Source organism: Magallana gigas, chromosome 2 (genome assembly GCF_963853765.1).
Source record: "Magallana gigas chromosome 2, xbMagGiga1.1, whole genome shotgun sequence".
NCBI lineage: Eukaryota > Metazoa > Mollusca > Bivalvia > Ostreida > Ostreidae > Magallana > Magallana gigas.
In genome coordinates, this window is record NC_088854.1 from 14,708,184 (window position 1) to 14,724,717 (window position 16,534).

The 16,534-nt window shown below is 31.9% G+C and overlaps 1 protein-coding gene across 10 annotated transcripts in view; it reads right to left on the bottom strand.

Moving 5' to 3' along the window:
* The window catches only part of LOC105327949 (E3 ubiquitin-protein ligase CBL-B), a 32,984-nt gene that overhangs the window by 3,534 nt on the left and 12,916 nt on the right, over positions 1 to 16,534 (bottom strand). For 2 of the 10 annotated variants that reach the window (XM_034448123.2, XM_034448130.2), the window contains 7 exons: positions 13,850 to 14,020; positions 11,279 to 11,359; positions 8,910 to 9,025; positions 5,294 to 5,388; positions 4,665 to 4,679; positions 2,409 to 2,552; positions 1,565 to 1,670 (listed from right to left, as the gene is read on the bottom strand). In XM_034448123.2, coding sequence (XP_034304014.1) covers positions 1,565 to 1,670; positions 2,409 to 2,552; positions 4,665 to 4,679; positions 5,294 to 5,388; positions 8,910 to 9,025; positions 11,279 to 11,359; positions 13,850 to 14,020 — 728 coding nt within the window. The remainder of the gene's footprint in view (positions 1 to 1,564; positions 1,671 to 2,408; positions 2,553 to 4,664; positions 4,680 to 5,293; positions 5,389 to 8,909; positions 9,026 to 11,278; positions 11,360 to 13,849; positions 14,021 to 16,534) is intronic. The other 8 variants (XM_034448126.2, XM_034448125.2, XM_034448124.2 and 5 more) reach the window with 8 other exon arrangements.

Here is a 16,534-nt window from a genome sequence, read left to right on the forward strand (position 1 = left end):
GCCATTATCATGTACTGGTAATTAAAAGCTTGGTTACATAAAAGTGGTTACATAATTCATTTTTTCATCAAATTTCTAAATAACTTTAGATTTTGGTGTTTTTTTTACACATTAAAACACACACAGGTACATGTACATATAAAAATACAAGTACATTAGAGATAATCGGAAATTTTCACTTTGTTTTTAAGGGGTATGGTCACGATTTTGGTCAAATTCTATTTTTCTGTTTTTATTATTAACAATGAATAAGGAATGCATTTCTAATGTTCATTTGAAATTTGAGAGTCAGTAGTAGAGTTATAAGCAAAACACAGTGCTTAAAATTCTTTTTCATGTAAACAAGGCTCGTGCCCTGTTTTTGTTTACATAGGTTCAATAAACATGTATCAGTGTTAAGTTGTCTTGGCTATCTTCTTATTCATTTTCCATAAATAAACAGTTCCTAACGATTAACAAATTCATTTTAGGTCTAAATTTGAGATGTTCACGTCAATATTCAAAATGTAAACAAAAGCTTTGTTTTCATAACAAAGAATTGTAAGCTCTTTAACTCGCTTATAACTCAACGAATGACACTCAGATTTTGGTTACCTATTAAAAATTCCTTACTGAAGCATTGCAAACATTAAAATCGGAAAAATAATTTTTGACCGAAATCGTGACCATGCCCCTTTAAATATACAGTGCACCATGCATAAACTTAGCCTACCAATACATTTAGCAAAATTACAGTACTGATTCTTAATTTTATCCACTATAACTGCAAATTGTTTTACTACCAGTAAATGGAATTAAAGTTATACATGGATTTTAGATTCACCTGGTTTAACTTTTCTAACACTATTTTCTACAAATATCAATATAACCTTGTAGATAAATTTGAAGAAAATCATGGACTTCATGTTTGTTTATAAAGATACAAAAGTGGACTGTTGTCTTTTTTAACAGCTAGTTTGTGAGTTTTGATAAATGATTGGACAGGAACATCAACAATAGTGTATAACCAAAACTAAAAGACAAATGAGGTATAAAAAAATAACAATACACAACTTTTGACAGGGTTGTCTCTAAAAATTAAAGTAGAAGGGGGTCTAGGGGTCTAGCTTATAGCTAGATTGTGTTTAAAATGCAATATTATAATATAGCCAGGTAATTACGTCACTGAAGGTGGGAAAATTTCCCGCCCCTGGGTCTTAGAGACAACCCTGTTCCAATTTTAATTCTTTGTACTCAACAAACTTTACCTGACCTTTGTTACGTAATATGATATACTAGTAGTGTATACGGGGTTATAGTTGCTTTGTGTTTTGTTTGCTCTTCTATACTTTTTGCCTTGTCTTGAATTTGCCCAGACACAGAATTTTAATAATCAGGCACATGCAGTTTTTCAAAAATTGTTTTGAATTCACACTGTCTTAAATTTGACTGCTAGCAATGAGGACAAGTGGGGCAAAAACAAACGGGGCTATTATTTTCTTGTATGCATTAACTTAATGATTTATCAACTAGGTCACTTTTTATCCGGTTTATGAAATAAGTAATTTATATATGCTGTACTTACTTTTCTCCTGGTTGTTTCCTTGGTGCTGGCAAGGGGGGTAGGTCGTAGTCTGTGGGTGTGCGCCTCAGAGGGGGCTTACTGTTACCTGTGACAGAGAAAAGTGTCCCTGTAAATGCAAATATGTCGGCATATTATATAATTAAGCAAAAGCAATGCAATTCTGGAAGCTCCACACATACATGTAACAAGTAATGATGCTGTGAAAGTATATATACATGTACATCCTACATGAATTTTGATTTTGCCATGTAATGCTGCATGATTAAATAGCTAGGATAAGCATGCAAGCTTTTTCACAAGAATATCATTCTGTACCTGTGCTAACAAATAATTATAAAAAGCATTTTATGTACCTAACACTACATTTACATATCTTACATTTTTTGTGGAAATAGATAGAAATTTCACCTATTAAATATTCAGTGATGAAAACAAGGAAAATCTGCATTAATAAAGCTTAAGAAATTAGCTTATTAAGAGAATTTCTTGATTAAAAAAGCATAGATGCTTGAAGTAGCAAGCACATAAAATCAGGGCAAAGCTGTCTGTCATATCTGAAATGCTATAATGTGCCACTTCCTTTAAGCTCATATCTGATATAATCTAGCTGGTATAATCATTATTTTTGAGAGTATATAGTATTGAATCCAAAATGAAACAAAAACTGTCAAATTAATGGAAATGTAGTTAACAGCACCCTTTAGCCAATTTAAAATGCAATATGGGCATGATAAAAGGTGGTCATTGAATGTGTCCAAGCTTCAATAGATGCACTGTGACACTAACCCCTGATATTTAGATTTAAAATGTTAATGGGCATACAGAAATTAAGAGAAAAGCCTACCTCCTTTGTGATTAGCTGATTCTGCCTCCTTGTGATCATTAGAAAGATTGTTGCATTCAAAAGAATTTACGGATGCAGAAGGTTCAGAGCCAACCGTAGAAATATTTGATGGAACATCATACCGAAGTTCAGCATAGGAAATTCCTAGAGTGAAAGATCACAGGAACATAGCATCAGAAGATAGCAAGACCATTGAAAGCTAGTTAGGAGTAAGAACTTCAAACTCTTCCACATGCTATTAGAATGTCAATTCAATCAAAAACAATGATCTTGTAGTCCCGCAAACAAGAAGAAAAAAAGAATTGTTTTCAACAGTATCTGCTGTGAGCATTAATTGTATGAAATGTTAGATTACCAAATCAGGTTGTGAATTAAGTTAAAATGAAAACCCCCAAATTAAGGAATAAAAGAATGGAAAATTTTGTGATTAGAAATTCCAAGCTTATTAGCTAATCTTTATGTTTGTACATGTACAACTGTACTGTATTTTTCAATAATCTCTCTGCAATTCTGTTTCATGTATACTCAAGTAAAGCGGTATTATACATAAAGTAAATGTAATTTATACATGTAATACGAATATATATCAAAATATATACTTTTTGCTAACAGCAGGTATCAAATGATTTAAATTCCAATGGCACATACATGTATATGTAACGAGAGGGTACATGTATATTGACAGGAAGTAAAAACAATATACAGTGTAGTTTTTTATTTGGTACAATAACCTTGACATACTGTATTCTGTAAAAGTAGAATACTGGTAGTATTAAAATACTGTGTTTAATTTCACTATGCTATACAAAAAATTCCTGTGGCAATATATATATATCAATATGTTGATACATTTAAACAGCTATACTAGTACATGTATTTTAAACTACTGGTATACCTTATACAGAATTTAATGTCTGGATTTTTACATGCATATTTTACATTTCCTACAAAAAGTTTGATTTTTGCTATAGCAAGATAACTTTTCACAGTATCATAAATACTAATACATGTATTTATCATTTTCAGAAATCAGGGATTTTTGCTTTTGTTGATCTATAAAAACTGTACTCTTGAGTCTACTTTAAAGAAATTCTGAAATAACTAGCACATTACAATTAAACTACAGTAAAACACGCTTATAACGAAGTGCCAAGGCACGCGAATTTACTTCGTTGTAAGAGTAATTCGTTATATCCGTCAAGTTTTAAAACATGTAATAAAGTTTCAAAGAATAAAAATCACTTTGCTGTAAGCGTCATTTCATTATAAGCGTGTTTGCTATAACCATGTTTTACTGTATTGACCAATCATTCATAAGGAGGTTTAGCTTTTATTACAACTTATAATCATAACTACTACACACATCAGACATCAGACATTGCAGATACGTAAGTACAGTTGTATAAAATCATAATTGTGTTAACTTTATTCAGGTGTCCATAATGTTTTGTTGTATGTATTGCACAAAGAAAAAAAAAAAAAGTTTTACATATTAATTCCTGCTTATCTAACCATGAGTCACATGTTGAACTCACGCAAGTAATGATACATGTATCCGAGTGGCACCTGGATAACTTGCTTATATCACTGCATGGCTGCCTTTAAGCTGATACATGTACTGGTATTTAAGATTTGATTAAATCAAGACAAGGACATTGTATTAACCTCATTCTTGTACTCTTTTACTTTAATCAATATGGTGATACATGTACAAGTACATGTACATCTTTCAAAGACCTAGTTAACTTTTTTTTATAATGCCAATTAATATATAAGATCTAGGTCACAGTTAATTTTGAAATTTAATTTTATATAATAATTAATCATCAAACAAAAACATGATGTTTATTTTTTTTGTGCAAATAATTAAACTAATTGAATTTAACATCCATTTATACTGCATAAAAATAAATGATTACTGTGAATTGTACAACAGTTTGTATAGAGGCAGCAGTGCAGCACGTACGTGGGTGCAAGTTTGGTGGTACATGTATATACAGGGGAGGGAATGGTAAGCGCAGCTAGTGAATAATAATACAACGCACTAAGTATATATTGTATCATACACTAAAGCCATTCAGTGCAAGGAAGGGAGACAACACCTCTTGACTGCCAATTAAAGTGTGTATCCATCAAATCAATGCATATTTGCAAGTGTTTTTTTTTTTTTAATTTTTATCGAATTACATTTGAGATAAAATTCTCCTATCATTTCAATTCAAAGATGAAATGAAACTTTACTAAACAGCATTTTACCTGTGTGATTTCGAGCTGAAATTATGAACAAATAGACCATACCATCACAATATGTTCATGGATTTGAAATGTTTTCGTTTTGCAGTCCATTCAAAATACAGCAAATGGCATACTATATTAAGGCATGGTAAAACAACTTGAGATATCAAAAATGATATGATATGTATAAAATTATGGGGTGAGTATTTTCATCTCATGACACATATAATCTCAACCAGTCTAATCATGGAGAATAATAAATTGATTAAAAATTGTAAATTTCAATTAATTTTAAGTTGAAAAATAAAGCCACACATGGGAGCATAACAGGGGGTTAATAGGGAAATATGTAAATTTGAAATTCATTTTTAAAAAATAAATTCAATACACTGTACCATAAATATTTTTTCAAAAATATACGTAAGCCATAATAATTGTGTGTGTAAATACTGGAAATATATGTACCCGGTAAAAAAAATATATACCGGTTTGATAAAAAAGTATTACAAGAAGGTTTTAATATGTCATTTTCAAATTTATTGAAAAGAAGATATGATTATAAGGATAACAAAATATAATTGATATGAAGTTGGATTATGAATATAAATTAATGAATGAAAAAAAAAAAGCATCTTCGGGCGTATACTGACCTACTCCATCAACAACGTCTGTACAAATGGCTTTTGACACAGGTTGCGGAATTTGGGAGGGGTCAACCGGCGGAGTGGGTGGTAGCTGTCTGCGACTAAGTAAAAGAGAAAACTGCATTATAGTATAATACATGTAAGGTGTCATATGTAAAACGCCAATCACTGTATCCCTGACAATGGCTTCATTGATAAATATAAGATATTGGCCTATTTTCAGCCATTTTACTATGTGAATTTAATAAGTTTGAATTATTTGAAGGTTGTCATGAATAATTGTTAGATACTTTAATTTACAGTAAAAAAAAAATATCAGGACCTTATATCTAAACTGGTTGTATGGAATCTTTGTCTTGTTTCATTACAAAGTTAAAAAGAAGTTTCATGCTTTGGAGATTTTAAAATAATGAGCATCAAACTTTTATAATTATTTCATATAATATACAACTATCTGAAAAATAATTGCAAGAATACACATGAAGTTTGCTTCTCACAATTTTACCCTGATAAAAATACTTAACGTTGACATAATAGGAGTCTAAGTTACATACAATACAGCTGTCTTCAATCAAATCTGTGGACAGGAAGATGTATTGCATATGTTTTACGTATGCATTTACTCTAAATCTGAAACACGTACATACCAATTAAGGAATCAATGTAAAATTTCTTAAAGAGTTATGGGGTATATTGAGTCACATTTTCTTTCGAAATATACAATAAAAATATCAGTCGGTAACTTTACACTCTTTTTTCATTCATGATCTTGATGTCTAACAGAGCAGAGCAATGAATTAAGGATGTTGTTTACTCAGGGTTTGAGTTCTCAAATCCGGATTGTTCAAAAGTTCAATTTTATGAGTAAATTTTGTTTTAAATACAAAAAGTGTTTATGAAATGAATCATTATTGACATAACTATCAATATTTTTACTAAATTATGAAAATAGGCTCTGACAAAGTTTGACTTTTAGCAAAACAGAGAAAATTCGGGCAAATTTTTCAGATTTTTCCACTGAAATATTTTTGGTAGTACTATGATATTTAAAGTTAAGATTTTATTTGTTAGTCAACATAATTTTGCATATTTTCTGTTGGTTTTATCTTGCTTTTTCCTTTAGATAATCATATGGCACAAACTACAAAAATATTGAAAAATGATAAAAGACACCATATCTCAAAATTAATTTTGATCATTGACCTCATATAAATTTTATGCCAGCAGAGAAAGGTCAATATAATTAGCTTAATACATGTACTATAAATGTTTTAGCATTATCCTCATTCAGTTTTTTGCTATATTGAATCAAAAATGGGTAGTAATTTGAAAACTGATAGAGGAAATTCGGACTAGAATATCTATAAAAATTGTATGAATGAAATGAATGAAAACTTTATGAAAACTTTATGCTTTGTATCCATTTAATGTCACTACCATTCATAAACTGTATTTCATTTGTTAAAGAGTTAAGCAATTTTTAATATTTTCACAATTAAGAAAATCTCAATCATAGTGTAAAATTTTTATAGATTTTTCTTAAATTTTCAAAAAATATTCAATGGCCATTAACTCAAAAAGTAGGTCATTGACCTACTTTTTTGAAAGTGAAGAATAACACTACCAGGTAAGGTCTATAACACACAATAGTTGGTTTTTCATTATCATCAGTGGAATTTTTTTTCATTCTAAGTAAACGTCATCCTTAAAGCATCATATTTTCAGGTCATATGATATTATTCTATTTGGATATATAGTTTCAACTGAAAATATATACTTTGACTTTATTAATAAATGTCCAATTGCATTTTGCATGCTATTAAAGGAAAAAACTCCAAAAATAACCTGGTAATTAATGCACCCTAAATTTCTGGACATGAACCGGTTTAAATGCACATGAAGAAATAATACTGTAAACTTTTCATGTTGGGCGTACACGATATTTGGTGGAAATTAGATTTTGGACAAGTTTGCGTAGATATGAATTAGCGTATTCCTGAACATGACTACCGGTATTCTTCTACATATATTTATGACATTTAGCAATTTACTTGATATAGGGGAATTAAGCCGCATTCCATCAAAAGCGCTAAATAGAATACAAAGCCAAATGTAGTCTATGAAAGAAAATTCTCTTAAACTGAGGAATATCGCATCTGTCCTTAACTACTGATCATGTTTGATCTAATTAATTTTTTTAAATGAATTTCTAATATGGTCAAATATTGCAAAATTAAAAAATTTTCAAGCAATGATATGATGTACTGATGTCCACATTGACATCTCAAGGTGTCTAAAAATGTTCACAACCAGAAACATTAGGACACGTCAGAAGCACTCTGTGTCCATTTTATTTTTCAATGACTTCATAACCCACACGGAAACAATTACAAAAAAATATACTGTTTTAAATATCCATCAGCACCACTGATTTGTTGTCTGTAGAGTTCAAACAAATCATCATCTTAGAAACTGACTGGAAAGTCTTACACAAGATAAGGGTTGATCACACGTTATAATTACAGTAGGCATGCAGTAGACTAGTGTGGGTAGTTTGTTGTCAACAGTTTTCTCATGAGACATAAAACGTGCTTATGATTTTACCATTGCTCATGATAGTTTGCAAAATCTGTGATAAATAATAAAACCAATTTTTAATTAATATGGGGAAATTCAGCCAATATATATCTTATTAAAATGAATGTTTGTACAATATGCATATCTATTACCTAATTTTTTTTATTGAAAATCAATAGTTTTGAACTGGGTAACAATGCGTAGTGTTATAAAGTCTGCTAAGTCCCTTAACAGTGTCCATATAAGGCAATGGTGATCACATATCTTTTGAATGAAAACAATGACTTCATGACTTTCAAGAAAAGTCCTTGATAACCTCTTCTACCTGTAACTGTTTATCATGCAAAATAACTTGAGCTGTTTTTATCCACAGTATATCTATTAGCCAGAGTTATCAAAAACATGTCCCCTCTCAAAAATCAATATCCAAAATATACTCTTGTTTAACAATTATCCACACTATCATATACATTTCTGCAGGTTCATATAATTATCAAAAGAACTTTCTCTAATTCTTCCTTATTTGCAATGTTTACCTGGATAATGTGGGGAATGATGCTCTTACCTGGGTGGTGTGGGGGTTGATACTCTCAGATTAGTGGTTTGGGGATGATTCTCTCAAATTTGTGGTTTGGGGGACGGCGTTTTTACCTGGGTGGTTTGGGGGATGATGTTCTTACCTGGGTGGTTTGTGGGATGATGCTCTCAGAGACTCGGATTGGTGGTTTTGGGGGATGGCGTTTTTACCTCGTGGTTTGGGGGATGATGTTCTTACCTGGGTGGTTTGTGGGATGATGCTCTCGGATTGGTGGTTTGGGGGATGATGTTCTCGGATTGGTGGTTTGGGGGATGATGTTCTTAACTGGGTGGTTTGGGGGATGATGTTCTTACCTGGGTGGTTTGTGGGATGATGCTCTCGGATTGGTGGTTTGGGGGATGATGTTCTTAACTGGGTGGTTTGGGGGATGATGTTCTTACCTGGGTGGTTTGTGGGATGATGCTCTCGGAGACTCGGATTGGTGGTTTTGGGGGATGATGTTCTTACCTGGGTGGTTTGGGGGATGATGTTGGTGAGACACTGGGGGATGGCACTGGAGAGGATCTTCTAGGAGGGACTGGTGGAGGTAAATCTCTTTTTGGAATTGTGGGAGAATCTCTTGACTGAAATAAAAGATGTGCTCAAATTAACTACATACGCATGGATAAAATGAACTCATTTTACTTGCATCTGAATCAGAATCAATTTTGCTTTATTAAGAACTTTTGATGAATGTCTTACATAAAATATACAATAAACTTAAAATAAATTCATTTTATATGTCACAGAGACTTCATATTCAAATGCCAGCTACATGTTGTTATTAGTTTAGTGCAATGGATAATTGAACAAGTCATAAAAAATCTGAAATATGTGTATACTTGGAACTAACTACCGGTACATATAAAATGAAAAGATCTCTAAATCATATCCCATTTAATGTCGATCTCATCAAAAATGAGAAATTGCAGGCTTACTGCAACTACATTTAAAAGAAAATAAATTCATGAGAAACATTCCATATATATCTGGTAGGTATAAGATTAGAATGACCAGTAAATGTAATTCAACTAAAAAAATGAATATTGCAAATTCCTTGCCAATCTCTCTCCTTAAAAAAACAAAAGAGGTCTTAATTCGTTTTTAACTCACGTTATATATGTTTATCGGTATATGAATAAGTTGTACATCATTATATCTTTACTAAGCTATAATGTCATCTGAAGACCTGTACCTTTTGTAACTATTCCTCAAACAAAAGGTCCAATGGACCACAATTCTAACCTGAGAAAAAATGACCATGCACCTATGAATTTATCTTATATTAAAAAAAACTTGTGCAAGTCAGCCAACTTCTTCATAATATATCAATCTAATAAAAAAAACAAGATATCTGTGAGCCAATGCTCACTAGTGATACCCCCGCTCTGATGTGAATATGCAAAATAAGCAAAGTCGACATTCAACAGAAAGCTGGCATCCAATTGGTACAGAAATATATCCCCAATTGGTACAGAAATATATCCCGCAATATGGCATGCCTAAACAAATAGTGTGTTAAAATTTCAAGCATCTGCAATAAACAGTTGCTGAGAATTCTTTGACAAAAATTTGTTTGAAAATTTTGGCTAAAATAAACAAAGTACTCATTTAACAGGAAGTTGACATCTGATTGGTACAAAAATATATCCCACGATATGGCATCCCTTAACAAACACTGTGTAAAAATTTCAAGCATCTGCGATAAATAGCTGCTGAGAAATCTTTGACGAAAATTTGTTTGAAAATTTTGGTTAAAAAATAAACAAAGTCGTCATTTAACAGGAAGTTGGCGTCCGATTGGTACAAAAATATATCCCACGATATGGCATGCCTCAACAAACACTGTGTTAAAATTTCAAGCATCTGCGATTAATAGTTGCTGAGATAAATGCGACAGAAATTTTTGTTACGGATGGACAGACAGACAGACAGACACACAAGGGTAAAACAGTATACCCCCTCTCCTTCGGAGCGGGGGTATAATAACATCATAACAGCCTATTTAAACTATCTTGCTCATATCTGCTATTTAAAGGGGTTGTTCCTATTTATTTGAACATATTTGAGCCCCTTCACTCAGCAAATTGTTTTAATAAAGTTTGCTCAGAGCTAAATGATAAAAGGTCCAAAGATGCCAGGTCTAATCCGTCAGAAAAACCCACTTATGGCAGTAAATGTAAATATAACACCTGTAAAAAATGATGATTTTGTTTTTACAGTGTCATGCAGATATTTTAAAGAAAGGTTTTTAATTGTCATTCACCAATAACTTTTAACTCTTGGACCACCACAAGAATAAATGCTGATACTATCTCAAAGTTCTGATCAATATTGAAATTCATTGTTAACTAAACCTTGTCACCAAGTGTTTAAATACTTGTACTAAGTATAAAGACTCATTCTTGTATGACATTCAAGCTTTGTACTGAAACAGACAAGAAAGAGGAAACCAATACTTGGGTCATCAAGTTAGACTTCGTAGATCATTGACAGAGGTTTGAAAATATTTTTCTAAATCTGAATTAAACAACACATGGTTAGGGATTCATGCAGTCAATGTCTTATAGAGCAGCTCTAGAATTAGGTCGTGTTATTAAGTATAATAGTAATTTTTTCTTCTCCACGTACAATTAAATACATCAAGACTTGAGAAAACATGGACAAATAGTTAGAAAATGTGTGTGAGGCACATCAGCAAAGTACTGTATTAGTAAGCAAAACTTGTAAGTTATGCCACAGAGAGTGAAAAAGAGTTGAGTTTGGTGGAATAAATGCGAGACAGCACATGATGATGACATGGACAACACTACACCCCAGTACTGTACATAACTTACATGATTCAGACATTGATTAAGAACTACCTGGGCATGCAGGTTATTAGAGATCCACTGATGATCTTTGTCAAGTTCACCATGCTAAGGAAAAAAAATACGGAGAGAACCGCTTAGAGAGGCATTTGAAAATTTGTAAAAAAACCTGGTGAGCAAGTCGTCCAAATGTCAGAATTTACTTTTATATTTAGTTAACTTAATTATCTCAAATTTGATTAATCTGGGACAACAGACTGTTTCAGAATTAGGCATTTTAAACACCAGATTGAACTTGATGTACATGTAAAAGATTAATCTTAATTTTTATTCAGGATAAAATTACATTTCTGCACCCAATGGTTGAAAATAAAAACTCATTAAAGTTCATGTATCAAAATTATGTTTTAAAGTAGAGTACTTATTCAACAACAAAAATTAGGATAGTGATTCATCATAAACTCTTCAATGTCACACTTTATTAAATATACTCCAGCTATCACACTAATATTTAACAACAATTTTTTTCAAAAACATAGGTAATCACAGATTACAATGCTCACCGAGACGAGGCATCACCTTTATGAGACCACCTTTATTATATTATATGAAAATCAAACTCTATGATCTTGGATATTCATGGATACTGTTTTGACACAATATCATATATCATCTGTTAAAAATTGTATGATAATCATATGTTCATTTCATTTGATATTATAAGATACAATGTTTATCAATACAATAATATAAAATACAATATTGCATCCTATCATACTAACAATATATATCATATAATACAATAAAATACTGTAATAAATAATGATGAGATATGATATTGTAAAACATGATATGACATTGTATTGTGTTTTACATTATTGCATTTGATCACATTATACACTATCATAATACATAATATATGATAAAATATAGAATTATATGATACAATATCATATCACAAAATACATCACAATATTGTATATCATGATATCATAAAGTATATTATAGTAAGATATTGTACTGTATGATACTGTATCATATTTGATACATAATATGATATTGTATCATATGATACAATATAATTTGATACAACATTGTATCATATCATATGATACAATATCATGTGAAAAAGTAAAATTCTATATAATATAATATCATATAATACATATTGTATCATATGATACAATATTATATATTACAATATAATATAATACATTTAATGGGATATAATAATATATTATATTAACCAATTTCATTTATACAATATCGTATGATACGATATTATATAAAATACAATATCGTATCACATAATATAATATTATATATTGCAATATCATATGTAACAGTGTCATGTGATCAAACAATATATCAATGATACAATATCATATTATACAACATTGTATCATCATATACAAAACTATTCATAACAATATCATGAAACAATATCATATCATAAAATGTTAAAATAATTGATACATGATCATAACGTATCATATAACTTTATACAATATAACATCTGATATAATATTGTATCATTTTAAACAATAGTGTTTCATATCATACATACTATATCACAGGAATCATGTTTATCATTTAACAGCAAACACATCTATCAAGCAGGTTTGAGTGAGGTAGGAGATATTTTTAGCATCCTTGATAATGAAGATCAGGCTTTGCATCTGAAGCTACCTCTTCAAATCATTTATATTATAGTTAAATCAACTATACAAGCTATTATCTATAAAACATGTGACCTGTTCCAAAAAACTAAACCTCATCAAGCATCCGAAACCTAATGCTCAGATTCAGCATTCAAGCCTGTCAGGTGCATCAGTATCATAAGACACATCATCCATGCAAGTTTAGTGAAGTTAGGACCAGTAATAAGTAAGATTTCATCATCAGAGGGCAGCTGTTTCAAAAACTTTAACCAGGTCTTTAAACACTAACCTCCTGCAGCATCTGAAACCTATGGCTCAGATTCAGAATTCAATCCTGTCTGGTGCATCAGTATCATAAGACACACATTAATGCAAGTTTGGTGCTATCAAAGGGCACCTGCACCAAAAAATTTAACCTGCTCCAAAAACCTTAACCTCCTCCAGCATCTGAAATTCAGGATTCAGATTCAGCATCCAACTTTTTCAAGTCCATTAGTAGGTCCAGATGCATCATCCTTGCAAGTTTAGTGAAGATAGGACAAGTAATTACTTAGATACAGGACCTGCAACAAAAACTTTAACCAGGTCCGGACGCCGGGGGGTATAGCATAAGCTCCCCCTGACTTCATCTCGGTGAGCTAAAAAAAGGGTCTGAACTCTGAAAGGGTTTTAAAGGTCAATATTTGTTTGAAGATAAATGACATTGTGAATACCGATTACTAGAAGACAATAAGCGTTGACAATTGCAACAGAGAGCAAAAAAAAGTATATGGAGTTTTGTTACATATAATGTAATATACTGGTAAATGTGGTTTCCTATCAAAATATATTGCTCTCATAATATAGAAATCTACCCCCCAAAAAACTTAACAATATCTTAAGACTAGCAAGTAACCGTTTCGTCCCAAGAGATGCTATAACAAATTCTGAGCCTTACATCAGAATCTTCCTGATCCTCGTTGATAGAGTGGACAGCAGTGGGCGTGCTGTTATGGGCTTTGAACGAGTCTGATCTCGAGGTCAGCTGGGCACTAAATGGGTCCACTACCACTGAGTCTGTCCCTTTGATTTCTGCTCGACAAAATGGACATCCTTGACCATCTGAGTCCTATTTCCAAAAAAAATTGTGAAAATTAAAAATTAAATAATAAAAAGGTAATGGATTTCTTAACTAGAATAATAATAACTTAATAAAATATGTTCAAACCAACAATTGCATTAAACTACATATCAATAATTCATAAATTCTTCTTTATTTAAAACACAACTTTCATAGAAAATTGGACAGCAATACTAATACATGGGTGAAAAATGAAGGCAAGGTTCAACAATTTGTGTTCACAGTCCTATTGGTGAATGTTGAATTTATGTTTCATTACAATAAATACAAATATTCTAAGAAAATGAACAAGAGGCCAATTGGCCTTAATGGTCACCTGAGTAGCATATATCCCATACACAAACTTGTCATGGAGTCTCATATATGCATCTAATTAATTAGGTTTCATACTGGAGTGGAAAAATTATAAATTTGTAATGAAGACCACATTTCAAAAAGAACTGTGAAATCTATAATTTTGGTGAAAAACTAAAAGATCTGGTCTACAAAGTCATGAATTCAGTTTTCCTTTCAGGTGTGTGGGAGTAAAGAAGATAATTTTTTAACATTATATGTATTAACATCTATACATCCATTTTGGCCCTGCCCTAGAGTCAAAACCCATCCTTGAGGGATCGACCTGAAAATTAAAATCTAGAGGACTTCCTGGTAAACATAATTATTCGTCAGTTTTTTTATACAGATGTGTGAGAATAGAGAAGAAGATTTTTAAACATTATATGCATTAACACTATATTGCCCCCCCCCCCCATGTCCTGAACCCCTTACCCAGGGGCCATGAATTTCACAATTTAGGTAAAGGAGATTGTGGATATCATAACCATATATTCAGTTTTTTGCCCACATGTGTGGGAGTAGAGAAGAAGATTTTTTAAGATTTAAAACATTTTTACTATATGGCCATATTGGCCCTACCCTAGAGCCTGAACCCCTGACCCAGGGGTCATGAATTTCTCAATTTTAGTAGAGGCCCTCATGGACATCATAACCATGTATTCAGTTTTTTGCTCACATGTGTGGGAGTAGAGAAGAAGATTTTTTCAGATTTAAAACATTTTTACTATATGGCCATATTGGCCCCACCCTAGAGCCTGAACACCTAACAAAGGGGTCATGAATTTCACAATTTTGGTAGAGGGATTCATGGACATCATAACCATGCATTTAGTTTTTAACAAATATTTATGGGAGTAGAGAAGACGATTTTCTAAGATTTAAAACATTTTTACTATTTGGCCATATTGGCCCCACCCTAGAGCCTGAACCCCTGACCCAGGGGTCATGAATTTCACAATTTTGATAGAGGGCCTCATGGACATCATTATCATGCATTTAGTTTTTAACAAAATATATATGGGAGTAGAGAAGATTTTTAAGATTTAATACATTTTTACTATATGGCCATATTGGCCCCACCCTAGAGCCTGAACCCCTGACCAAGGGGTCATGAATTTCACAATTTAGGTTGAGGGCTTCATGGACATCATTATCATGCATTTAGTTTTTAACAAATATGTATGATAGTAGAGAAGAAGATTTTCTAAGATTTAATACATTTTTACTATATGGCCATATTTGCCCTACCCTAGAGCCTGAACCCCTGACCCAGGGGTCATGAATTTCTCAATTTTAGTAGAGGCCCTCATGGACATCATAACCATGTATTCAGTTTGTTTGCTCACTTGTGTGGGAGTAGAGAAGAAGATTTTTTCAGATTTAAAACATTTTTACTAAATGGCCATATTGGCCCCACCCTAGAGCCTGAACACATAACAAAGGGGTCATGAATTTCACAATTTTGGTAGAGGGATTCATGGACATCATTATCATGCATTTAGTTTTTAAAAAATATATATGGTAGTAGAGAAGAAGATTTTCTAAGATTTAATACATTTTTACTATATGGCCATATTGGCCCCACCCTAGAGCCAGAACCCCTGATCCAGGGGCCATAAATTTCACAATTTTGGTAGAGGGCTTCATGGACATCATAACCATGCAACCAGTTTTTTCCTCACATGTGTGGGAGTAGAGAAGAAGATTTTTGCAAATTTGGCTTTTTTTTTGCATATTTGGCCCCGCCCATGGCACCCCAGGGGTGGTAGAGCCATGAATTTCACAATTTAGATTTTTCTCACCATAGAGATGCTTCACACCAAAAATGGTAAAGATTGACCTGGTAATTTCCAAGAAGAAGTTAAAAATGTAAAATTGTTAACGCACAACGACGGACGAAGACCAATTGCAAGAGGTCACTCAGGTGACCTAAAAATATTCATTATATTTTGACTGCTGTACATGCATATAGTGACCATGGTTACATGTCATGAAAGAGCAAATATAAATGTACATATTGGGCTCTTTTATATAATTAAAGTGATAAGGAACAAAGAAACATAAATGAAAAAAAATTCTATTGTGTTAGTGACAGCAGTAAATAAGATTATTAATACTCATCAACATACAAAGGGAGGTAACTCATTTAGAGTTTAAATTGTTCAA